Source organism: Asterias rubens, chromosome 8 (genome assembly GCF_902459465.1).
Source record: "Asterias rubens chromosome 8, eAstRub1.3, whole genome shotgun sequence".
In the NCBI taxonomy this organism is placed as follows: domain Eukaryota; kingdom Metazoa; phylum Echinodermata; class Asteroidea; order Forcipulatida; family Asteriidae; genus Asterias; species Asterias rubens.
Genome location: NC_047069.1, coordinates 10,946,459 through 10,973,288, shown reverse-complemented (window position 1 = coordinate 10,973,288; position 26,830 = coordinate 10,946,459). Strand labels below are relative to the sequence as shown.

General features: G+C 38.5%; 4 protein-coding genes across 11 annotated transcripts; all 4 read right to left on the bottom strand.

The window, feature by feature from the left end:
- Positions 1–4,918: 4,918 nt before the first annotated feature.
- Positions 4,919–8,483, bottom strand: LOC117293582. Its single transcript, XM_033775941.1, has 2 exons — positions 7,632–8,483; positions 4,919–6,243 (listed from the first exon to the last, which is right to left on the bottom strand). Exon 2 carries the CDS (start codon positions 6,224–6,226, stop codon positions 4,919–4,921), a length of 1,308 nt encoding a protein of 435 aa, XP_033631832.1. The 5' UTR covers positions 6,227–6,243; positions 7,632–8,483.
- Positions 8,484–8,785: 302 nt separating this feature from the next.
- LOC117293393 lies at positions 8,786–12,154 on the bottom strand. The gene is made up of 2 exons (XM_033775701.1): positions 11,579–12,154; positions 8,786–10,189 (listed from the first exon to the last, which is right to left on the bottom strand). Exon 2 carries the CDS (start codon positions 10,170–10,172, stop codon positions 8,865–8,867), a length of 1,308 nt encoding a protein of 435 aa, XP_033631592.1. The 5' UTR covers positions 10,173–10,189; positions 11,579–12,154; the 3' UTR covers positions 8,786–8,864.
- A 2,462-nt stretch (positions 12,155–14,616) lies between these two features.
- Positions 14,617–22,120, bottom strand: LOC117293391. Of its 8 annotated transcripts, XM_033775694.1 has the most exons (5): positions 21,967–22,120; positions 19,196–19,332; positions 18,114–18,449; positions 17,735–17,755; positions 14,617–17,459 (listed from the first exon to the last, which is right to left on the bottom strand). In XM_033775694.1, the coding sequence occupies exon 5, from the start codon at positions 17,440–17,442 to the stop codon at positions 16,087–16,089; it is 1,356 nt and encodes a 451-aa protein (XP_033631585.1). In that variant the 5' UTR covers positions 17,443–17,459; positions 17,735–17,755; positions 18,114–18,449; positions 19,196–19,332; positions 21,967–22,120; the 3' UTR covers positions 14,617–16,086. The 8 variants fall into 8 exon arrangements, with proteins under 8 accessions (XP_033631585.1, XP_033631587.1, XP_033631588.1 ...); XM_033775696.1 differs by lacking the exon at positions 19,196–19,332; XM_033775697.1 differs by lacking the exon at positions 21,967–22,120 and having other exon boundaries at positions 18,362–18,449; positions 19,196–19,760.
- Positions 22,121–22,987: 867 nt separating this feature from the next.
- Positions 22,988–26,306, bottom strand: LOC117293390. The gene is made up of 2 exons (XM_033775692.1): positions 25,908–26,306; positions 22,988–25,159 (listed from the first exon to the last, which is right to left on the bottom strand). The coding sequence occupies exon 2, from the start codon at positions 25,112–25,114 to the stop codon at positions 23,915–23,917; it is 1,200 nt and encodes a 399-aa protein (XP_033631583.1). The 5' UTR covers positions 25,115–25,159; positions 25,908–26,306; the 3' UTR covers positions 22,988–23,914.
- Between the last annotated feature and the right edge of the window lie 524 nt (positions 26,307–26,830).

The window sequence follows — 26,830 nt, the reverse complement described above, 5'->3', positions numbered from 1 at the left end:
TCTCTCAACCTAGATCTCTAGATCTCTATTTAAATTTTGAGACAAAGGCCCTGCCGTTTCTTCCTTTTAAATTCTTGGCGATTAATTTTTTAACCGTTGCGTTTGAGCTAAGCAATCCATCTAAAATTACCCCCCCCCCCCGAAGTTTGCAAGACTCATACTTGGAAAAGGACCCACGATTCTGAGAGCGAAATATGACAATTTTTGAGAACAAGAGCACTAGATTTCAAGTCTGAGAGATCGTGGTTATTTTATCAACATCAGCCACGCAAAACTCTCCCCAAATTATCAGCTATAATATCAGGCGCCACCTCGCAGTAGGCTAATGACGGAGAATTCCGAAAGAGGGCGCTATCTAGTCGACATTCAACGACATATTAACGGCTTGTCCACAAGTCTAGCTAATTATGTCCCCTCAGACAGAACTACTGTGGCTGGGTTTTTCCCTTTATGTGCAATATTGAAGGTACAACAATACTGCAATAACACCACTGTCAAGGTTGTTTTTTGGCTTGTTCCTTTGTTATAATACACACTTTTTGTTATCGTAATATTGTGTGTAAAGCAACGTTCTGTGATGTCTGTAAAAAATGTAGGAAAAGTTCAATGATTGAGTACAAACATTTCTAAGCAACATGCACATCCTGGTAACAAGGGTTTTTGAGTTTCGATGGTTTTTTTCTTTTTCTTAGTGCAAACAAATCTGAAATAGCCTGTGGTACTACATTCAACATCGTGAACAACACACCAATAACAACAGTAAAATATTTATCCCAAAGGCTTACTTAATAAACACACAATTTTTTTTTTCTATGTTGATCTTAAATTTAGAATAAACGTTCTCAAAAATGTTGCTATACTTTTACTGTGTTTATCAAAAATGATCACTAAATTCAGAATAATCATGTCGGTGTTTGTAGATCTTAATAAAACTGCGCATTGAACGTCTAATTAAATTTGTGCATTTCTAAACAAAACAGTTGTCATTATTTTTAAGACCACTTTGGTTTTGTTGAAAACAAACTCTGTGTGTTTTTGTTCTTCACTATAGTCTTACAATATTATACGTACTGTGGACACCTAATTGTCAAAGACCAATATTCCCACTTGGTGTATCCCAACATAGGCATAAAGAAACAAATCTGTGAAAATTTTGACTCAATTATTGGTCATCGAAGTTACAAGAGAATAATGAAAGAAAAAAACACAATTTTACACACATTAATTTGTGTGCTTTCAGACTTCTTTCTCAAGAACTACGTTTTCAGAGACGAGGGAGCCGTTTCTCACAATGTTTTGTACTATCAACAGTTGTTTATGCCAACAATTATTTTGAGTAGTTACCAAAAGTGTACATTGGGTTTAAAAACAGATGTTAAATTGATAATAAAGAACACTTTCTCAATCGGTCATCGAAGTTGCGAGATAATAATGAAAGTAGAAAACACCCATGTCACACGAAGTTGTGTGCGTTCTGATGCTTGATTTCGAGAGGTCAAGTTCTAAACTTGAGGTCTCGAAATCAAATTCATGGAAAATTACTTCTTTCTCGAAAACAACGTCACTTCAGAGAGAGCCGTTTCTCACAATATTTTATACTATCAACAGCTCCCCGTTACTCGTTACCAAGTGAGGTTTTATGCTAATAATTATTTTGAGTAATTACCAATAGTGTCCACTGCCTTGAATTTAAAATTGAATAAAAATGTTTATATTCATCCCTAATTGTACGGACAGTCAGATCCATTCTATTTTCTTAAAAATGTCGAATCAGAAGAAGTTTTTAGTTGATATGCCTTTTGCATCCAATGTAAAGTGGACGTGGATCATGAGAAGATGACAATTTGCACAATAAGCAATCTATTTAACACCACATGCTAGGCTAATGGTCTATTCATTCTCAAACTCTCCGTCCTCTGTGCGAGTACAACAAAAGCAACGCTTAAATGTCTTCCAAGCGCTAATTTGGTAATTTGTCTGATTCCTGGCATCTTCACTTGTCTGAGCCCTGCAAGGCCTTGTTGGCCGGTACACTTAATTTATCTGAGGTCTGTGATATTGATGATGAGTACACTTCATTTATCTGAGGTCTGTGACATTGATGAGTACACTTCATTTATCTGAGGTCTGTGAGTTGGTGTCGGATAGGCGTACTTATAAGAAGTATCTACCGTTGACTGATATTTCGGAGCTGCTCTTTGCGGTACAAAATGTTGTGATAGACTACCTGTATTTGGAACAGATTGGGCGGGAGGCATGCGGGCGGGAACGGGTCTAAACTCTTGACTTGGTGGTTGTGCGCAGATAAAATGCCATCGACCTCGTCTGCAAGCCTCGGTGGACTGAACATTGCTCCGAACGGATTTATTTTTGTACAAAATCCAGATCGTCACATCGCAGTTTCGCATTGGTCTGAAATCAAGGTGGTGACTGAATTCTCTAATCGTGTGTGAATGTTGACCAAATGGCAAAGTTTGCTTGCCACAAAGGTCAAACACAACTTTAAGACCGGCGGGTAAAGCGAAATTATTTAAGAAAGATTTGTCCCAGTGTGTATTGTCAATGTACAGTACATACGTGCCCTCTTTGGTCTGAAATCTGTGTTGTGTTGTGTGTGAAAAATGTAGGGAAAGTTGATTGAGTGCAACAATTTCTGAGCAACATGCACATCCTGGTAACAAAGGATTTTGACTTTCAATGTCGATTAATTACATTTTGTTGATTTTTCTGAGTGCAAACAAATCTGAAGTATAACAGAAAGAATGTTATATCTGTGGTACTATAATTCAACATATGAATTGAACAACACACTAAAAATAACAATACAATATTTATTTCAAAGGCTTACTTAGTTAACACACATTTATTTTTTATTGTTCTATATTGATCTTAAATTTATAATTAAACGTTCTCAAAATTGTTGCTATAGTTTTAATGTGTTTTTCAAAATGCTCACTAATTTTGTAATAATCATTTATTGTGTTTGTAGATCCTAATAAAACTGCGCATTGAACGTCTAATTAAATTGGTGCATTGTTAAGCAAAAAAATTGTACTTGTCATTATTTTGAAGACAATGTTCTCAACAGCTTTTTATGCTAACAGTTATTTTTAGTAGTTACCAATAGTGTACATTGGGTTAAAAAAACAAAGGTTAAATTGATAATAAAAAACACTTTCTTTAAAACGTGTTGCTACACGTATAGATTTCGACTATAAATTTATGTGTGATTTAAAATAAAGTCTGCTTATTACATCTATGAGTCAATATTTACAAATAACATTTCGAATTGCACGAGTGTTGCGTTAGAACTATTGTTCAGAATCATCATTGTGTTTCTATATAAGGGGTTACATCTTTAGATATAGGTAAAATATGAATGGCTATCTTCTAACACTTATAGAAACACATTCGCAATCTCGAAACAGTTGCTAAAAAATGCAAGTATGGCCAATAAAAAAAAACATTAGCAGGCTTTACCATAATATAAACGGCCCTCTGTATCTTGCGATGAGGCTGTGCTGATGCGCAAGACCGTATAGAGTAGTCTCGCGGCAGCCATATTATTGACAGATAGTTACAAGAGAGCCGTTTCGCTCGCTCCGCCGGCAGGCACTTACTGGCTTGTCCACAAGGCCAGCTAACTATGTCCCCCCCCCCATGACAGAATTATTGTGGCTGTTTTTTTGTTCCTGATGTGCAATACTGAATTGCAACAAAGAAGTATTGGATCATCTTCAAGGTAACGAGTTCATGGAAACAACTTCCCTTACCACATCAGCTTAAACAAAGTTATTAAGAGACCGGACGTACAAATAATAAACAATTTTGCCTATATTTACACAAGTTTCTTACTAAATTTAAAATTGAACAAAAATGCTTCAGCCCTTATAACGACTTGTCCACAAGTCTCTAGATACACGACAGTTTAACGGATTGTCCACAAGTCTAGCTAATTAGTTATTCGTTATTTCACCCACAGAGAGAATTACTGGGGCTGGGTTTTTCTCTGATGTGCAAGTGCAACAAAAAACATTTCTTGTAAAGGTTGTTTGTTTTCTACTCCTTCGTTTCAATCGTATTATTGTGTATGCAACGTTTTGTTTGGCCTGTAGGCCTTTACGATGAAAACAAGGTATTTGAATATCTTTCATATCAGCTGAAACGAGACCAGCCGACATGCAAATCGAAAACAACTAACAATTTATGATTCTTACTTAATTTAAAATATAATAAAAATGTTTATCTTCAGCCCTTATTGTAGGGCAGGCAGATCCATTCTATTTTGTTATAAATGTCGAATCAGAAGAAGTTTTTTGTTGATATGCCTTTGATTCGCACATTTATCTTTTGCTGTAGTGGACGTGGATCGCGAGAAGATGACAATTTGCACAATAAGCAAGCTATTTAAAGACCTGCTTGAACGAAAATGTCAAGCCGTGAACTTTGCTGAATTTCACCTAAAATGTTTTTAATTAATAAGGAAATCGAGTCATATGACTATAAATAGATAATTTCAATTGTGTAAACAAAAAAAACAATCATTTTGAATGCCCTTATCCAGTGCCTTTCTGAGAGATTTGCGAAAAGCCTCGTTACGTAATCACTCTAAAAACGTCATAGTTGGGAGCTCCAATTTGTAGGCCGCTTTGTTGGAGCGTGGAGGTATAACAAAGCAAACTCCCAGAGATGACTACATTGTCCTCGCCGTCAACGGCAGAAGTGTTTTAGTTTTTTAAAACTTTTAGGTTGGGGCCTGATTTTTTAATCGATAAATACGAAAAAACCCAGAAATGTAAACAAATCGAAGTTACATTAAAATGGTGAAAAAGTGCATTATAAATAAGTTAAAATACCATTTCCGTTGAAAAACATTCCGCTCATGTAGGTGTTTAACACCACATGCTAGGCTAATGGTCTATTCATTCTCAAACTCGTCTGTGCGAGTACAACAAAAGCAACGCTTAAATGTCTTCCAAGCGCTAATTCGGTAATTTGTCTGTTTTCTGGCATCTTCACTTGTCTGAGCCATGCAAGGCCTTGTTGGTTGGTACTCTTCATTTATCCGAGGTGTGTGATCTTGATGATGACGAACAGTTGGTGTGGCTGGTGTTGGAACAGTTGGTGTCGGATAGGCGTACTTATAAGAAGTATCTACCGTTGACTGATATTTCGGAGCTGCTCTTGGCTGTACAAAATGTTGTGATAGACTACCTGTATTTGGAACAGATTGGGCGGAAGGCATGCGGGCGGGAACGGGTAAATGCAATCGACCCTGTCTGCAAGCCTCGGTGGACTGAACATTGCTCCGAACGGATTTATTTTTGTACAAAATCCAGATCGTCACATCGCAGTTTCGCATTGGTCTGAAATCAAGGTGGTGACTGAATTCTCTAATCGTGTGTGAATGTTGACCAAATGGCAAAGTTTGCTTGCCACAAAGGTCAAACACAACTTTAAGACCGGCGGGTAAAGCGAAATTATTTAAGAAAGATTTGTCCCAGTGTGTATTGTCAATGTACAGTACATACGTGCCCCCTTTCAACGCGCGAAGAATAGCTCGAAGGCGGTCACCTCGTCTTTGATCCTGCCGTAAGAATGAAGCCACTGCCGAGAAAGATTTCACGAAAGTCAGCAAGTGGGCCTTTCCAACAAAGCGTAGAATGTCATCTTGCAGCGCTGCCGTGTTAACAAGATCACATTTACGGTAGGTTACGTCAAATGTTTCAGGCAGTTGGTCGTAGACTGACCCCCAAGTATGCTTCCAGTTAGGGTACAGATCCAAAACCACACAAGTAAGTGAGGGTGGAAATAAAGCTGCGTCCGTAAGGAATCTGGTCAGCCCAACAAGATCCGATCCAGGACCACCACCTATGCTGCAGACGTTCAGACTACTCTTATTTTGCCAATTTTTCGAGATATCAGCTTGGATTTGTTGAAGCGAGTAGTGGACTAGATGGCAGTGCTGCATGAAATACACAAACACGTAAGCGCAACGGTTACCCGCATCGTTCCAGTCAGATCGGGAGCCAGACGTGGTTTGATTCAGTGCCGTTTTGTATAACTTTGTGATGTTTCTCAGAGACTCCTTCACGTCGTCAAACTTAGATTCTCGATCTTGGTATTCGACCTGATCTAAAAGAGGGTTCAGTGCACTGGCCAAAACACGTCTGAAGTAGTTAGCGGCTGCTTCGGTCTCGGGTGTGTGGTTATTCTCGGTCTCCATGACTATTCACGGTGCACCTACAAACAGACATTATCTGATGTTTATTACAAATCATTATAATGATGGTGTTAAAACAGTGTTTAGAGTTTAAACACATTTCTTGAATACCCACTTTTTAAACATGTTTAAATGACAAACATGTTTTTCATTTTGACACCTGCCTTACTTGGTTTGTAGTAAAAACACACAACCCTCTAAACATGTTTTAGGTTACAAACATGTGGAGAATAGTGGGTACAAAACTTATGCTTAGAATTGTGTTGAAAACTAAACACTGTGTTTGTATAACATACAATTTGTGCATTACGCTATGCAACTCATTTTTCTTCCTTTTTCAGCCACATCTTCGCAAGCGCCAACAACAGGATCGATGGATAAAACTTTTAAATGATACAATAGCACAATAATATAATTTAAACAGACAAAACATGACAGAGATTAAAATGGCGAAAAGTTCTAACATCAAAAAAATAGTTAAAACATAAGTTACACTCTGGACCCGCCCTCCCCTTTTAGATAAAACAAGAAAAGGGAAACGAACTCTTATGATCATTAATATTCGGCCGATAGTGAGGTGGAATGAGTTAACACCAAAAAATGGCAGCCACGTAAAAGAATTCGAGTCACAAAGGTCGCCTTTGCCGATTAGAATGCCGAATTCAATACAAATTTGGTGGGAAAACTCTCGTCTAATAACAAAAAGGATGGAACGAAAATCAGCGAAAAAGAGAAAACATACTTGTTAATTAATGGTTGTGACGCTATTGAGAAACATGCGCAATACACAATTAGATTACTAATTTTCATGTCTAGCAGACTGGGGTAGATTGTTCACCATACACTTTCGGTAAACACTATTGTCCAAGTCCCACACTTCGTGTATCACAACTTATATATTAAACAACAAACCTGTGAAAATTTAGGCTCAATCGGTCATCGGAGTCGGGAGAAAATAACGGGTAAACCCACTCTTGTTTCCGCGCGTTTCGCCGTGTCATGACATGTGTTTAAAATAAATCCGTAATTCTCGCTAACGAGAATTTATATTATGTTACCGTTTTCTCAAAAAGTAAAGCATTTCATGGGCTAATATTTCAAGAGAAGTCTTTCACCATTACCTTCTGTAAACCCTGTAAACCCTGTAAATTATTTGTAAATCTGTGAACTTGTTTTTTCTGTCCTGAAAGGGTCCAATGGCTTTAATAGCAGAACTTGGTGAATAATAAGTATGACTATCAGGCGCAGTGCATAAAAGGCCTACAACACTCACCTAAATGTTTTCCAACATTTTGTAACCAATCTAAATAATGTGTTTTTACCAACGTTTCTGCATAATTAATTCTGAAGACAGTAAAGGCCTAATTTATGCAAACCGAATAAACCAAACAATTTTTCAAAGGCCTACCTGTTAAAATAGTTCAGCAAACAGATGAGCCAAATCCCCCATCCCCCACACTGCGTCTGAAGTTCTCGTAGTTTTGATCAACATCAATGACATCGTGATATACGCAATACACACAAGCAATGTATAGTGAAACGCCCATCGTGGCCGTGACCTTAAAATGTGAAATAGTTTTTTTCTATTGACTACGGTTTGATCTCATGTACTTGCGTATTCATCCAACCAATAAGCTAAAGGTCGCGGTGTTGCATGGATGATGATCTATGAAGGGAAAACCCGTTCACTGGGCTGCTCGAAGAAAATGTTCTTTACACATTTTCTGCTAACCAAAATAATATTTTATAATAGCAGGATACCAGTCAAAACTAGTTCGGTATGACATGGCAGTTTGGCTGTAACAGTTTCTTGGCAAGCATAAATGTTTTGTTTTTTTGCTAACACGTAAAACGGTATGTCTGCTGCGCCACCCAAACCCTCCACTGGCGAAGAAAACATAATGAATTATTTAATTACACCACAACATAAATAATATTTGACATGTCTTAGTTAACAATAATACCCACAACAACAATAATTATGGAAACGTCATATGGTTTCATCTCAGATCGAAAAAATCTGCTAAGACCTCTAACAAAATTTATAATAAAACAATGAATTAAAAGAACAAATGAAAAAGTGATGAGGCCATAAACTGAAGACAAATGATAGTTGTAATTGTATAGTCTTACAGGGATGAAGACGGGAGGAAGAAGGGAAAGACCAGGGCCTAATTTCATAGAGCTCCTTAAGCAGACAAATTATCACACGCATGATAACTCGGGTTGGATTCGAACCCACGACCCTTGCAATTCTAGAGCAGTGTCCTACCAACTAGACTACCGAGAATGCCCGATGGCTAGAGGCAGTTTCGAATCCTATGTTTTGGCAGCGGGTACCGCAACGATATAATAGATGTTAAACTTGCATAAACCGATGTGTGTTAGCACTGTACTCAGTACTTTCCCGAGTCCTGTGAAAAAATATCACAGGCATATTACTTGGGTGGAATTCGAACCCACGACCCTCGATGTTGGATAAACGTACACAGTGACATGAGTTTTCCATATGATGCCCAAACAGTTCATTCCTGTCAAGTCCGCTGTATCTTGCGATGAGGCTGTGCTGATGCGCAAGACCGTATAGAGTAGTCTCGCGGCAGCCATATTATTGTTTAACACCACATGCTAGGCTAATGGTCTATTCATTCTCAAACTCGTCTGTGCGAGTACAACAAAAGCAACGCTTAAATGTCTTCCAAGCGCTAATTCGGTAATTTGTCTGTTTTCTGGCATCTTCACTTGTCTGAGCCCTGCAAGGCCTTGTTGGTTGGTACTCTTCATTTATCCGAGGTGTGTGATCTTGATGATGACGAACAGTTGGTGTGGCTGGTGTTGGAACAGTTGGTGTCGGATAGGCGTACTTATAAGAAGTATCTACCGTTGACTGATATTTCGGAGCTGCTCTTGGCTGTACAAAATGTTGTGATAGACTACCTGTATTTGGAACAGATTGGGCGGAAGGCATGCGGGCGGGAACGGGTAAATGCAATCGACCCTGTCTGCAAGCCTCGGTGGACTGAACATTGCTCCGAACGGATTTATTTTTGTACAAAATCCAGATCGTCACATCGCAGTTTCGCATTGGTCTGAAATCAAGGTGGTGACTGAATTCTCTAATCGTGTGTGAATGTTGACCAAATGGCAAAGTTTGCTTGCCACAAAGGTCAAACACAACTTTAAGACCGGCGGGTAAAGCGAAATTATTTAAGAAAGATTTGTCCCAGTGTGTATTGTCAATGTACAGTACATACGTGCCCCCTTTCAACGCGCGAAGAATAGCTCGAAGGCGGTCACCTCGTCTTTGATCCTGCCGTAAGAATGAAGCCACTGCCGAGAAAGATTTCACGAAAGTCAGCAAGTGGGCCTTTCCAACAAAGCGTAGAATGTCATCTTGCAGCGCTGCCGTGTTAACAAGATCACATTTACGGTAGGTTACGTCAAATGTTTCAGGCAGTTGGTCGTAGACTGACCCCCAAGTATGCTTCCAGTTAGGGTACAGATCCAAAACCACACAAGTAAGTGAGGGTGGAAATAAAGCTGCGTCCGTAAGGAATCTGGTCAGCCCAACAAGATCCGATCCAGGACCACCACCTATGCTGCAGACGTTCAGACTACTCTTATTTTGCCAATTTTTCGAGATATCAGCTTGGATTTGTTGAAGCGAGTAGTGGACTAGATGGCAGTGCTGCATGAAATACACAAACACGTAAGCGCAACGGTTACCCGCATCGTTCCAGTCAGATCGGGAGCCAGACGTGGTTTGATTCAGTGCCGTTTTGTATAACTTTGTGATGTTTCTCAGAGACTCCTTCACGTCGTCAAACTTAGATTCTCGATCTTGGTATTCGACCTGATCTAAAAGAGGGTTCAGTGCACTGGCCAAAACACGTCTGAAGTAGTTAGCGGCTGCTTCGGTCTCGGGTGTGTGGTTATTCTCGGTCTCCATGACTATTCACGGTGCACCTACAAACAGACATTATCTGATGTTTATTACAAATCATTATAATGATGGTGTTAAAACAGTGTTTAGAGTTTAAACACATTTCTTGAATACCCACTTTTTAAACATGTTTAAATGACAAACATGTTTTTCATTTTGACACCTGCCTTACTTGGTTTGTAGTAAAAACACACAACCCTCTAAACATGTTTTAGGTTACAAACATGTGGAGAATAGTGGGTACAAAACTTATGCTTAGAATTGTGTTGAAAACTAAACACTGTGTTTGTATAACATACAATTTGTGCATTACGCTATGCAACTCATTTTTCTTCCTTTTTCAGCCACATCTTCGCAAGCGCCAACAACAGGATCGATGGATAAAACTTTTAAATGATACAATAGCACAATAATATAATTTAAACAGACAAAACATGACAGAGATTAAAATGGCGAAAAGTTCTAACATCAAAAAAATAGTTAAAACATAAGTTACACTCTGGACCCGCCCTCCCCTTTTAGATAAAACAAGAAAAGGGAAACGAACTCTTATGATCATTAATATTCGGCCGATAGTGAGGTGGAATGAGTTAACACCAAAAAATGGCAGCCACGTAAAAGAATTCGAGTCACAAAGGTCGCCTTTGCCGATTAGAATGCCGAATTCAATACAAATTTGGTGGGAAAACTCTCGTCTAATAACAAAAAAGGATGGAACGAAAATCAGCGAAAAAGAGAAAACATACTTGTTAATTAATGGTTGTGACGCTATTGAGAAACATGCGCAATACACAATTAGATTACTAATTTTCATGTCTAGCAGACTGGGGTAGATTGTTCACCATACACTTTCGGTAAACACTATTGTCCAAGTCCCACACTTCGTGTATCACAACTTATATATTAAACAACAAACCTGTGAAAATTTAGGCTCAATCGGTCATCGGAGTCGGGAGAAAATAACGGGTAAACCCACTCTTGTTTCCGCGCGTTTCGCCGTGTCATGACATGTGTTTAAAATAAATCCGTAATTCTCGCTAACGAGAATTTATATTATGTTACCGTTTTCTCAAAAAGTAAAGCATTTCATGGGCTAATATTTCAAGAGAAGTCTTTCACCATTACCTTCTGTAAACCCTGTAAACCCTGTAAATTATTTGTAAATCTGTGAACTTGTTTTTTCTGTCCTGAAAGGGTCCAATGGCTTTAATAGCAGAACTTGGTGAATAATAATTATGACTATCAGGCGCAGTGCATAAAAGGCCTACAACACTCACCTAAATGTTTTCCAACATTTTGTAACCAATCTAAATAATGTGTTTTTACCAACGTTTCTGCATAATTAATTCTGAAGACAGTAAAGGCCTAATTTATGCAAACCGAATAAACCAAACAATTTTTCAAAGGCCTACCTGTTAAAATAGTTCAGCAAACAGATGAGCCAAATCCCCCATCCCCCACACTGCGTCTGAAGTTCTCGTAGTTTTGATCAACATCAATGACATCGTGATATACGCAATACACACAAGCAATGTATAGTGAAACGCCCATCGTGGCCGTGACCTTAAAATGTGAAATAGTTTTTTTCTATTGACTACGGTTTGATCTCATGTACTTGCGTATTCATCCAACCAATAAGCTAAAGGTCGCGGTGTTGCATGGATGATGATCTATGAAGGGAAAACCCGTTCACTGGGCTGCTCGAAGAAAATGTTCTTTACACATTTTCTGCTAACCAAAATAATATTTTATAATAGCAGGATACCAGTCAAAACTAGTTCGGTATGACATGGCAGTTTGGCTGTAACAGTTTCTTGGCAAGCATAAATGTTTTGTTTTTTTGCTAACACGTAAAACGGTATGTCTGCTGCGCCACCCAAACCCTCCACTGGCGAAGAAAACATAATGAATTATTTAATTACACCACAACATAAATAATATTTGACATGTCTTAGTTAACAATAATACCCACAACAACAATAATTATGGAAACGTCATATGGTTTCATCTCAGATCGAAAATCTTTTGCTAAGACCTCTAACAAAATTTATAATAAAACAATGAATTAAAAGAACAAATGAAAAAGTGATGAGGCCATAAACTGAAGACAAATGATAGTTGTAATTGTATAGTCTTACAGGGATGAAGACGGGAGGAAGAAGGGAAAGACCAGGGCCTAATTTCATAGAGCTCCTTAAGCAGACAAATTATCACACGCATGATAACTCGGGTTGGATTCGAACCCACGACCCTTGCAATTCTAGAGCAGTGTCCTACCAACTAGACTACCGAGAATGCCCGATGGCTAGAGGCAGTTCGAATCCTATGTTTTGGCAGCGGGTACCGCAACGATATAATAGATGTTAAACTTGCATAAACCGATGTGTGTTAGCACTGTACTCAGTACTTTCCCGAGTCCTGTGAAAAAATATCACAGGCATATTACTTGGGTGGAATTCGAACCCACGACCCTCGATGTTGGATAAACGTACACAGTGACATGAGTTTTCCATATGATGCCCAAACAGTTCATTCCTGTCAAGTCCGCGTATCTCTATGTGAAATGACCGAGGTCAAAGGTGAATATACACACCTAGATCTCTATTTAAATTTTGAGACAAATAGGCCATGCCTTTTTTTTCTCTTAAATTCTTGGCGATTAATTAAGCGGCCGACTTTTGAGCCAAGCCATCCCTCTAAAATTACCACCCCCCCCCCCGAAGTCAAACTGCAAGACGCATATTTGGGAAAGGATCCACGCTTCTGAGAGCGAAATATGACAATTTTCGAGAACAAGAGCACTAGATTTCAAGTCCGAGAGATCGTTGTTATTTTATCAGCATCAGCCACGCAAAACTCTCCTCAATTTATTAGCTATAATATCAGACGCCAACTCGCAGTAGGCTAATAACGGAGAAAGCCTAAAGATGGCGCTATATCAGGAAACAATGTAATACTGTGCGTTCGATTAGCTTCCCCGGGTCAACCCCGATGTGTGGCGTTTTCTTTTTCCAGGACGAACGTGTGCAGATAATTACCCACGTTCGTCCTGGAAGAAAAAAAACCGCCACACACCGGGGTCGACCCAGGGAAGCTAAACGAACGCACCCATAGTAGACTAGTCGACATTCAACGACATTTAACGGCTTGTCAACTGGGTTTTTCCCTTTATGTGCAAGTAACACCACTGTCAAGGTTGTGTCCCTTCGTTATTGCAACAATGTGTGTGTAAGCAACGTTCAGTGTTGTGTGTGAAAAATGTAGGGAAAGTTGATTGAGTACAACAATTTCTGAGCAACATGCACATCCTGGTAACAAAGGATTTTGACTTTCAATGTCGATTAATTACATTTTTTTGATTTTTCTGAGTGCAAACAAATCTGAAGTATAACAGAAAGAATGTTATATCTGTGGTACTATAATTCAACATATGAATTGAACAACACACTAAAAATAACAGTACAATATTGATTTCAAAGGCTTACTTAATCAACACACATTTATTTTTTATTGTTCTATATTGATCTTAGATTTATAATTAAACATTCTCAAAAATTGTTGCTATAGTTTTACTGTTTAAAAAAAAAAGCTCACTAAATTTAGAATAATCATTTATTGTGTTTGTAGATCCTAATAAAACTGTGCATTGACATCTTATTAAATTGGTGCATTGCTAAAGACACTGGACACTATTGGTAATTGTCAAAGACCAATCTTCTTACTTGGTATATCTCAACATGTATAAAATAACAAACCTGTGAAAATTTGAGCTAAATTGGTCGTCAAAGTTGCGAGATAAATGAAAGAAAAAAAACACCTTGTCACGCGAAGTTGTGTGCTTTCAGATGCTTGATTTCAACACCTCAAATTCTAAATCTTAGGTCTCGAAATCAAATTCGCAGAAAATTACTTCTTTCTCGAAAACTACGTCATTTCACAGGGAGCCGTTTCTCACATTGTTTTATACTATCAACCTCTCCCCATTACTCGTTACCAAGTAAGGTTTTATGGTGATATTTATTTTGAGTAATTACCAATAGTGTCCACTGCCTTTAAACAATATTTGTCATTATTTGTAAGACCACTTTGGTTTTGTTGAAAACAAACTCTTTGGTTTTTGTTCTTCACTATAGTCTTACAATATGATATGCAGCGTGGACACCTTATTGTCAAAAAAACAATATTCTCACTTGGTGTATCCAAACATATGCATAAAGAAACAAATCTGTGAAAATGTTGACTCAATTGGTCATAGAAGTTGCAAGAGAATAATGAAAGAAAAAACACAATTCTTACACATGTTAATGTGTGTGCTTTCAGATGCCTAAAAATGGCTTCAAGCCTGAAGTCTTTTTGAGTGAGAAATTACCTCTTTCTCCAGAACTACGTTTTCTGAGCAAGGGAGTCGTTTCTCTCAATGTTCTCAGCGGCTTTTTATGCTAATAACATTTATTTTAAGTAGTTACCAATAGTGTACATTGGGTTAAAAAACAAATGTTAAATTGATAATAAAAAAAAAACCACCTGTTTAAAAACGTGTTGCCACACATCGATTTCGACTATTAATTTATGTATGATTTAAAATAAAGTCTGCTTATTTAATACATCTAAAAATCAATATTACAGATATTTATGTTTCGAATTGCACGAGTGTTGCGGAGTAGAACTATTGTTCAAAATCATCATTGTGTTTCTATATAAGGGATTACAGCTTTAGATTTAGGTAAAATATGAATGGCTACTTTCTAACACTTATTAAAAGACATTCGCAATCTCGAAAGAAATTGCTAAAAAATGCAAGTATGGCCTATAAAAACATAGTAGGTTTTAAACATTGCAGCGTTAATGAAACGGCCCTCCGTATCTTGCGATGGGGCTGTGCTGATGTGCAAGACCGTATAGAGTAGTCTAGCGGCAGCAATATTATTGCCAGATAATTACAAGAGAGCCGTTTTGCTCTCTCCGCGGCAGGCACTCAAAACTATGTGCCCCCCCCCCCACGACAGAATTACTGTGGCTGGGTTTTTTCCTGATGTGCAATACTGAATGTACAACAATACCGACACAACAAAATTGCAACAAAGAAGTATTGGATCATCTTCCAGATTACCAGGAGTCCACGGAAACGACTTCCCTTACCACATCAGCTTTAACAAAGTTATTAAGAGGCCGGACATACAAATTATAAACAATATAGGCCTATTTATATACACGTTTCTTACTAAATTTAAAATTGAACAAAAATACTTGTCTTCAGCCCTTAACGACTTATCCACAAGTCTCTAGATACACGACATGTTACCGGATTGTCCACAAGTCTATAGTTAGTTAGTTATTCGTTATTTCACCCACAGAGGGAACTACTGGGGCTGGGTTTTACCTAACCCTATTATAGGACTATTCCTCTGTATTACACCGTAATACAATACGAAAGTGTAAGACCACCAGGGCTATAGGTTTTACCCTGATGTGCAAGTGCAACAAAATAACATTTCTTGTAAAGGTTGTTTGTTTGCTACTGTTTCGTTTCAATCGTAGCATTGTGTATGCAACGTTTTGTTTGGCCTGTAGGCCTTAACGATGAAAAAAGGTATTTGACTACCTTTCAGATCAGGTGAAACGAGACCGGAGACATGCGAATTGAAAACAACTATGAATTTATGATTCTTACTTAATTCAAAATAGAGTAAAATGTTTATCTTCAGCCCTTATTGATAGGGCAGTCAGATCCACTTTATTTTCTTATAAATGTCGAATCAGAAGAAGTTTTTAGTTGATATGCCTTCGATTCGTATCATTTAACTTTTGCATCCAATGTAAAGTGGACGTGGATCATGAGAAGATGACAATTTGCACAATAAGCAAGCTATTTAACACCACATGCTAGGCTATTGGTCTATGAATAACTTAATGTTCTCTCCTAATTGCTTAATGTATCTGTGCAACAAAAACAACAACAAACGCAACGCTTAAATAACTTCCAAGCGCTATTTCGGTCATTTATCTGCCTTCGCATGGTATCTTCACTTGTCTGAGCCCTGCAAGGCCTTGTTGGTTGGTACACTTCATTTATCTGAGGTCTGTGATCTTGATGATGACGAACAGTTGGTGTGGCTGGTGTTGGATTAACAGTTGGTGTCGGATAGGCGTACTTATAAGAAGTATCTACCGTTGGCAGAAATTTTGGAGCTGCTATTGGCTTTACAAAATGTTGTGATAGACTACCTGTGTTTGGAACAGATTGGGCGGAAGGCATGCGGGCGGGAACGGGTCTAAACTCTTGACTTAGTGCGTGTGCGTTAATACAACAATGCCCTCGACCTTGTCTACTACAAGCCTCGGTGGACTGAACATTGCTCCGAACGGATTTATTTTTGTACAAAATCCAGATCGTCACATCGCAGTTTCGCATTGGTCTGAAATCAAGGTGGTGACTGAATTCTCTAATCGTGTGTGAATGTTGACCAAATGGCAAAGTTTGCTTGCCACAAAGGTCAAACACAACTTTAAGACCGGCTGGTAAAGCGAAATTATTTAAGAAAGATTTGTCCCAGTGTGTATTGTCAATGTAAAGTACATACGTGCCCCCTTTCAACGCGCGAAGAATAGCTCGAAGGCGGTCACCTCGTCTTTGATCCTGCCGTAAGAATGAAGCCACTGCCGAGAAAGATTTCACGAAAGTCAGCAAGTGGGCCTTTCCAACAAAGCGTAGAATGTCATCTTGCAGCGCTGCCGTGTTAACAAGATCACATTTACGGTAGGTTACGTCAAATGTTTCAGGCAGTTGGTCGTAGACTGACCCCCAAGTATGCTTCCAGTTAGGGTACAGATCCAAAACCACACAAGTAAGTGAGGGTGGAAATAAAGCTGCGTCCGTAAGGAATCTGGTCAGCCCAACAAGATCCGATCCAGGACCACCACCTATGCTGCAGACGTTCAGACTACTCTTATTTTGCCAATTTTTCGAGATATCAGCTTGGATTTGTTGAAGCGAGTAGTGGACTAGATGGCAGTGCTGCATGAAATACACAAACACGTAAGCGCAACGGTTACCCGCATCGTTCCAGTCAGATCGGGAGCCAGACGTGGTTTGATTCAGTGCCGTTTTGTATAACTTTGTGATGTTTCTCAGAGACTCCTTCACGTCGTCAAACTTAGATTCTCGATCTTGGTATTCGACCTGATCTAAAAGAGGGTTCAGTGCACTGGCCAAAACACGTCTGAAGTAGTTAGCGGCTGCTTCGGTCTCGGGTGTGTGGTTATTCTCGATCTCCATGACTATTCACGGTGCACCTACAAACAGACATTATCTGATGTTTATTACAAATCATTATAATGATGGTGTTAAAACAGTGTTTAGAGTTTAAACACATTTCTTGTATACCCACTTTTTAAACATGTTTAAATGACAAACATGTTTTTCATTTTGACACCTGCTTATACTTGGTTTGTAGGATTCAAAAACACACAAAGCTCTATACACATGTTTTAGGTTACAAACATGTGGTGGGTACAAAACTTATGCTTAGAATTGTGTTGAAAATAAGATATTAAAATTTTTGCATTACGTTATGCAACTCTTGTTTCTTCTTTTTTCCAGCCATATCCAACAGCGCAGGCGCCAACAACAGGATCGATGGATGTAAAAAAAAAAAAAAAAAAAAAAAAAAAAGAGAAAAAAAACACACAATAAAATTATTTAAACAGACAAAACCACTTCCAGGTGACTTTAAAACATAACACCCTGGACCCGCCCTCCCCTTAGATAAAACAAGACAAGAGAGACGAACTCTTATGATCATAACATTCGGCCGATAGTGAGGTGGATTGAACTATACACAAAATAAATGGCAGCCATGTAAAAGAATTCGAGTCGCCTTTGCCGATTAGAATGCCGAACTCAATGAACATTTGGTGGGAAAACTCTCGTCTATTTTTCCAACTTACTGGTCGGACTTGTTGTAGGGAGACGTACACGAGATAGCAATGATGCGTGAAGTAGAGAAAGAAATAAGCGCATCGTTTAGCAGCATCATTCCAGTTTGACCTTTCAAATTGACTAGGTCGACATAGCCCCTTCCTGTATAGTAAAGATATGCTTCTTAATGAAGTTTTGACCGAATCAAGTCTCAATGAGGGTGCTGGATCAGGGACCTGCTCGAGAAGATCGTTAAAAACCTTCCCCAATAACTCACGGAAACAGACTGCAGCCTGCATTGCCTGGTGAGAGGTAGCCATGATGAAGAGTCTGTGTAATGGTCTCCAGTCGCTCTTTCCGATACACTGCAAGAGAGTATAATTTGGCCAAGTTGAGAAACAAAATGATCGCCCCCCTCCCTCATCCTTTTTTGAGGCCGCACCCTTTTTTTGTTCGATAATTTTTTCCCAACAAAAAAGACAACATTTCGGTGTATTTCTCAATAAACAAGAACTTGTAACTGCATTAAAGACACTGGACACTATTGGTAATTGTCAAAGTCTAGTCTTCTCACTTAGTGTATCTCAACGTATGCATACATTAACAAACCTGTTTGCGAGATATTAATGAAAGAAAAAAAAACACCCTTGTCGCATATGGTAACAGTACACGAATGCTTTCATATGCTTGATTTCGAGACCTCAAATTCTAAATCTGAGGTCTCGAAATCAAATTCGTGGAAAATTACTTCTTTCTCGAAAACAATACGTCACTTCAGAGGGAGCCGTTTCTCACAATGTTTTATACTGTCAACCTCTCCCCATTACTCGTAATCAAGAAAGGTTTATGATAATCAATGCACTGAACGGCATTGTTGCAATCATTTGAGTAACAGCTATGTTGACCAGTGCACAGTAGGCCCATATATACATCACTATTTATCAGAACTATAGTATTCTTTAACACCTTTCCATAAATATATCATACATTGTCAAGTCAAATTATTTTGATAAACTATACGATCAAGTGTTTTTGGAATTATTGTTCAAACCCTGACCCGGCTGATCCTGACTGTCTCGAAGTCACAATCATATCTAGACCTATAACTTACCCTTTGAATGTTCCTTAATTAAACACTGCAGGATGGTTTGGTTTTTAAACCGACGGACTCAACACTCGATCTATACATGTAGATGTACCGGAAGACAAAACAAATTCACGCTGCTATATTTCTCATGGCGTGTGTGACTGCGGGGAAAACCATTATTATAGCCTTGGTTCAGGTCTGATACTGTGGTTATTTCTTTGCATCAGCCACGCAGAATTACCGCAGATTTGCTACCACGCGCTCTATAAGTCTCCGGAGGGATCGGCTATTAGGACGACTAAAAACCACCATCAACGACTTGGAACCAAGTCTAGGAAAACAAACATATCATTATCAACCCCGCCAACCCCACGACCTCATCGGGTACGGAAGCCGAAAATTGCCAAAATCGATTGTCCCCCCCCCGCAAGAGTTTGCCGTAAACATTTTAAAATAGTTATATATGTGTGATGTGTATACAAGATAGACAACCTTTTGCATATTGTGAAAAGGCAAAACAATCATAAACCAACCCCTTCAGTTAAAGACACTGGACACCTTTGGTAATTATCAGAGACCAATCTTCTCAGTTGGTATATCTCAACATATGCACAAAATAACAAACCTGTGAAAATTTGAGCTCAATTGATCGTCGAAGTTGCGAGATAACTATGAAAGAAAAAACACCCCTGTCACACGAAGTTGCTTTCAGATGCTTGATTTCGAGACCTCAAAAGTCTAATAATGAGGTCTCGAAATCAAATTCGTGGACAATTATTTCTTTCTTGAAAACTACGTCACTTCAATGGGAGCCGCTTCTCACAATGTGTTTATCAACAGCTCTCCATTACGCGTTACTATAAGTAAGGTGCTGTGCTAATAATTATTTTTTAGTAATTACTACTTGTACGTGTTCACTGCCTTTAAAACACCCCAAATGTGTACGTATACATAATGTCATCTTTAAATGTCGCATTATTGTCCTAATGGTATGATCTGTATTGGCAACTGGGAAAGGGATCTTTGAACAGGTTAGAGTTTAAAATACACATTAACGAATCTCAATCATGGCATTCTAATAATAAATAAAACATTCCATTAAATATTAATGAATACATACGCTAGATTTGGGGGCTTAAGTGTTCATTCATATCATTATTTTATCAATCTATTTTGTCTTGTCAAATGTTTTTTTATCAAGCAACATTTTGTATGATTTAAAAAAAAAGTTTTTAAAGGCCAAAGTTCTAGTTTTGCAAAAGAGTACGATCTACACAATATTTCATAGTAGACAGAGTAAACTATGTGGCAATCGATGCTACGATTTTAAAAGATTAAATTAAAAAGAAATATATATATATAATATGGACTTTTCCCCCTTGTGCTGACACATAAACCCACATCTTTAGATGGCTTTCCTGTTGGTGCATTGTTTGAGAATAAAAAAAACGATTAACACATGTGACAAGTCCGACAATGAATTATCCATTGACTAATATGAAGTTCAAACAACAGGAAGCTATTGCACATTTCTCATCGAATTTAGGGTATTCCCCTGTAAGGGTCATTGGCGTTAACTGTAAACAGGGTACGGAGTTCTGCAAAGGTCACGATGCAGAGTCATTGTACGGTTGTGTTAAAGGCACGGACACTATTTATTTATTACAAAATAATTGTTAGCATAAAACCTTACTGTATTATGAGCAATGGAGAGATGTTGATAGTAATAAACAATGTGAGAAAACGGCCCCTCTGAAGTAATTTAGAAAGAGGCAATTTCTCACTGTTTGCATCTGAATGCGCACTAATTTTGTGCAACACGGGTGTTTTTTCTTAAATTATTCTTATGCAACTTCGATGACCAACTGAGTCCGATGTTTTTACATATTTGTTATTTTTATGCATAAAATGTTGCCGTGTGCCGTTAAACTCTAAATGGCAGCCATGTAAAAGAATTCGAGTCGCCTTTGCCGATTAGAATGCCGAACTCAATGAACATTTGGTGGGAAAACTCTCGTCTAATAACAACAAAAAAAGGACCGAACGAAAATCAGCGAAAAAAGAAAAAACACACTTGTTAATTATTAATGGTTGTTACGCTATTGAGGAACATACGCATTGTCTCAATACACAACTAAATTATTAATGTTCATGTCTTGCAGACTGGGGTAGCATATTAATGTTCAGCATCAATTGCAGAACTAGTGTCAATATTATGACTATCAGGCGCAGTGCATAATAACAGTCACCTAAATGTTTTCCAACCCAGGTCGAAATTCCAGTTGAACCTAGTTAAACTGGGTTTAACTGGAACTAATTGAAACCAGTTGATAAACTAGTTAAACACAGTTAAAACCGGTTTAATATGGAAAATGGACAGAAACCAACTGGTTTATAATTTCAACCTAGTTGAACACAGTTAAACCTAGTCCAATCCAGTTGGTTAATATGGAAAATGGACGAGTTTGGTCACTTTCCAGTTTAACCAGTTGACCCCAGTTAACTAGGTTCAACTGGAATTTTGACCAGGGAACATACTTGTGTTTTGTGACAAATCTAAATAATGTTTTTCTACCAACGTTTCCGCATCATTAATCCTGAAGACAGTAAAGGCCTATTTTATGCAAACCATTATGGAGAGATTGGCAAACAGAGTAAACACATTTTTCGGAAGTCAGAAATTATAGATGTTTTGACACAATCCTGCTGATTTTATGTAGGCCTACTATAGGTTGTCTCCCTTTCTTTTAAAAGCAACCAAACCGAATAAACCAAACAATTTTTCAAAGGTCTACCTCTTAAAATAGTTCCGCAGACAGATGAGCCGAATCCCTCACACGTGTGCACAGAATGATGGCTGTTCCTTTTGCGTCTGAAGTTCTCGTAGTATATTGATCAACACCAATGATTGTGATACGCAATACACAAGCCATGAATAGTGAAATGACTTTCGTGACCGTGCACTTTACCTAACACTGTGAAACAGCCTTTTCTATTGGTTACGGTTTCTTGCAGTGTACTTGTGCACCTAGTTACGATTAACCAATCATCAATCGTCACGTATGCATGTAGGGTGAACATGACTGTGTGCAACATGAATGTGTTATAGTATCCATCAACCAATAAGCTAAAATGTATTGCGTAGATGATGGGCTGGGATGGGAAAACCCGTTCACTGAGCTGTTCGCAGAAAATAAGGTATTGCATATGACGATCTATGAAGGGAAAATCCGTTCACTGAGCTGCTCGAAGGAAATGTTGTTCACACATTTTCTGCTAACCAAAAAAATATTTTATAATAGCAGGATACCAGTCAAAACTAGTTCGATATGATATAGTAGCTTGGCTGTATGAGTTTTAATGGCAAGCGTAATTCCTAACACGTAAAACGGTATAATATCTGCTGCGCCACCCCAAACCCGCCACTTGAGAAGAAAACATAATGAACTACTTAGTTACACCTCAACATAAATGTTATTTGACATGTCTAAGTCAACAATAATACCCAAACAGCAATAATATGGACACGTCATATGGTTTATTCTCAGATCGAAAAAATGTGCCAAGACCTCTAACAAAATTTATAACGAAACAATGAAATTAATGAACAGTTGATAAAGTGATGAGGCCAAAAACTGAAGACAAAATGATAGCTGTAATTATATAGTCCTACACGGATGAAGACGGGAGGAAGAACGGACAGACCAGGACCCAATTTCATAGAGCTGCCTAAGCAGGAAAAGTTGCTAATCGCAACAAAATTTTGCTTACCAGAATAAGGTTACCAGCCAAACTACAATGCCAGGTGTACAATTTGTGTCTGATCCTGCTCATTTCTGCTTAGCAGAAACACTTTAAGCAGAGTTTCCTGCTTAAGCAGCTTTATAAAATAGGGCCTTGGTCTAAATAAAGGTTGGAGAGTCGTGGCCAAGTGATCTAAGGCAGTCGAATCAAGTTCTGTATAAATGTACATGGGTTTGAATCCTAGCCTATTTGTGACACTTGTGTCACATAATTGCTTCTCTCCGTCCAGGAGTACAAATGGGTACCAACGAGAGTTGGTGACTTACCCTGGCTCGCATGATGTAAGGGGAATACTTCCAGTCGTTTTTAAGCCAAGTAGTATAAATACAGGCCTGTGCCCTTAGCTCGAGACGAAATTAAAGCAGCAGCATTCTTATAAACAAGAGAGATGTATAACAATATTTCCCTGCACTTTAAATGCCGAACCACTTTGTGTTGATAATTTGTGTTACTTGCTCTCCCCTTTATGTCTCCCATCCCCCTTTTTTTTTGGGGGGGGGATGTTTTGTTTTTTTGTCTGCTTAATTTAATTTATTTCAGCGTAAGTTTTCAGCGTAAGTTTAAACACAAGTATGGCTGATTTATAGTTTAAGCTATATAAAACAAACACTTTGAGAAATACAAGTCCTTAAAAGTAAAACAAGTTGTTTTATATAAGATCATATTATATAATTCATGTGTCCTTTATAGAACTCTTGCAAAACCCTCTTGAATGGGATAATTCATAATTACTATTAGCGTATAATTTTAAATGCATGTTTTAAAAGCAACAAATGACATTCAAAATGTTGATAAGCATACCTCAACGATTTAAAATAATTGAGAAATAGGCCCCCTATATGTTCTTTAAAAAGCAATTCACGTGTTGGATGGTGATTTAGGTTCAAACAATCTATGTTTCAGGTGGAAAATGTAAGCATGTACAATGTACATCCATATTTATCGGAACTGCCTCAACACATAAGAAAAAAAACCAAAAACAACAATACCAGCCACAAGCAGGATAGCCTGTCCCGTTGTAGGCCGGTTTAAAGGCTGGTAAGGAGGGTCATCTTCCTGCAAAGCAGCCCTCCGGACTTTCGGTCGGGGATTGGCTTGATGCGATTCCATCCTCACATAAGGTGGTGGTGATCTAAGCAATGTATTGAAATAGGTTGATCGCCGATCAGAAGCATCAAAGGTGTCTGGGTCAAACAGTTTCTTCATTTTTGCACAGGACCTTTCCGGACAGCACCTTGTGGCTGAATAGTTTTTGCGAAAAACTTTGATAATTACGTTACAGGAGCGCATGGGTTTGTAATCAAAGAGGCTACAGTAGTATGATATGAGACCGTAGTATCCGCCATGAGGAGAGCTTGCTTTGCCGCTAAAGTCAGCTACCAATTCAAAAGCATCGGAGGAGGATGCGAACACCTCCTCGAAGTCATCATCTTCGTATTCATTGTCAATAAACAACACCAAACAACCATGCTTCAGCTCATCGAGAATAGAACGCAGTAGTTCTCTTCGATATGGGGCGGTTCGGAAGAACGCTGATACAGCAGAGTAGGATTTCACAAGGGTCAGCAGATCTACATCTCTGATGAAACTGAGGACATCACTTGGAAGTATTGTGTCTCTGACGAGGTCGCATCTCTTGTAGGTCACATGGAAATCATCTGGTAGATTTGGGTAAATAGCATCCCAAGTGAGTTTCCAGTTGGGAAACAAATCCAGAACAAGGCATTGGAGAAGCGAAGAAGGGAACCTGTTTGCATCTCGAAGGAATTTAGTGACACCCACTAAGTCTGAACCTGGCCCACCACCAATACTACAAACCTTCATCATGCTCTTATTTTTCCAACTTACTGGCCGGACTTGTTGTAGGGAGACGTACACGAGATAGCAATGATGCGTGAAGTAGAGGAAGAAATAAGCGCATCGTTTAGCAGCATCATTCCAGTTTGACCTTTCAGATTGACTAGGTCGACATAGCCCCTTCCTGTATAGTAAAGATATGCTTCTTAATGAAGTTTTGACCGAATCAAGTCTCAATGAGGGTGCTGGATCAGGGACCTGCTCGAGAAGATCGTTAAAAACCTTCCCCAATAACTCACGGAAACAGACTGCAGCCTGCATTGCCTGGTGAGAGGTAGCCATGATGAAGAGTCTGTGTAATGGTCTCCAGTCGCTCTTTCCGATACACTGCAAGAGAGTATAATTTGGCCAAGTTGAGAAACAAAATGATCGCCCCCCCCTCCCTCATCCTTTTTTGAGGCCGCACCCTTTTTTTGTTCGATAATTTTTTCCCAACAAAAAAGACAACATTTCGGTGTATTTCTCAATAAACAAGAACTTGTAACTGCATTAAAGACACTGGACACTATTGGTAATTGTCAAAGTCTAGTCTTCTCACTTAGTGTATCTCAACGTATGCATACATTAACAAACCTGTTTGCGAGATATTAATGAAAGAAAAAAAAACACCCTTGTCGCATATGGTAACAGTACACGAATGCTTTCATATGCTTGATTTCGAGACCTCAAATTCTAAATCTGAGGTCTCGAAATCAAATTCGTGGAAAATTACTTCTTTCTCGAAAACAATACGTCACTTCAGAGGGAGCCGTTTCTCACAATGTTTTATACTGTCAACCTCTCCCCATTACTCGTAATCAAGAAAGGTTTATGATAATCAATGCACTGAACGGCATTGTTGTAATCATTTGAGTAACAGCTATGTTGACCAGTGCACAGTAGGCCCATATATACATCACTATTTATCAGAACTATAGTATTCTTTAACACCTTTCCATAAATATATCATACATTGTCAAGTCAAATTATTTTGATAAACTATACGATCAAGTGTTTTTGGAATTATTGTTCAAACCCTGACCCGGCTGATCCTGACTGTCTCGAAGTCACAATCATATATAGACCTATAACTTACCCTTTGAATGTTCCTTAATTAAACACTGCAGGATGGTTTGGTTTTTAAACCGACGGACTCAACACTCGATCTATACATGTAGATGTACCGGAAGACAAAACAAATTCACGCTGCTATATTTCTCATGGCGTGTGTGACTGCGGGGAAAACCATTATTATAGCCTTGGTTCAGGTCTGATACTGTGGTTATTTCTTTGCATCAGCCACGCAGAATTACCGCAGATTTGCTACCACGCGCTCTATAAGTCTCCGGAGGGATCGGCTATTAGGACGACTAAAAACCACCATCAACGACTTGGAACCAAGTCTAGGAAAAACAACATATCATTATCAACCCCGCCAACCCCACGACCTCATCGGGTACGGAAGCCGAAAATTGCCAAAATCGATTGTCCCCCCCCCGCAAGAGTTTGCCGTAAACATTTTAAAATAGTTATATACTATGTGTGATGTGTATACAAGATAGACAACCTTTTGCATATTGTGAAAAGGCAAAACAATCATAAACCAACCCCTTCAGTTAAAGACACTGGACACCTTTGGTAATTATCAGAGACCAATCTTCTCAGTTGGTATATCTCAACATATGCACAAAATAACAAACCTGTGAAAATTTGAGCTCAATTGATCGTCGAAGTTGCGAGATAACTATGAAAGAAAAAACACCCCTGTCACACGAAGTTGCTTTCAGATGCTTGATTTCGAGACCTCAAAAGTCTAATAATGAGGTCTCGAAATCAAATTCGTGGACAATTATTTCTTTCTTGAAAACTACGTCACTTCAATGGGAGCCGCTTCTCAGAATGTGTTTATCAACAGCTCTCCATTACGCGTTACTAAGTAAGGTGCTGTGATAATAATTATTTTTTAGTAATTACTACTTGTACGTGTTCACTGCCTTTAAAACACCGCCAAATGTGTAC

What these genes read in the sequence shown, in the direction of transcription:
- LOC117293582 (XM_033775941.1), bottom strand. Translation starts at nt 6,226, where the DNA reads ATGGAGACCGAGAATAACCACACACCCGAGACCGAAGCAGCCGCTAAC.
- LOC117293390 (XM_033775692.1), bottom strand. Translation starts at nt 25,114, where the DNA reads ATGGCTACCTCTCACCAGGCAATGCAGGCTGCAGTCTGTTTCCGTGAG.
- LOC117293391 (XM_033775694.1), bottom strand. Translation starts at nt 17,442, where the DNA reads ATGGAGATCGAGAATAACCACACACCCGAGACCGAAGCAGCCGCTAAC.
- LOC117293393 (XM_033775701.1), bottom strand. Translation starts at nt 10,172, where the DNA reads ATGGAGACCGAGAATAACCACACACCCGAGACCGAAGCAGCCGCTAAC.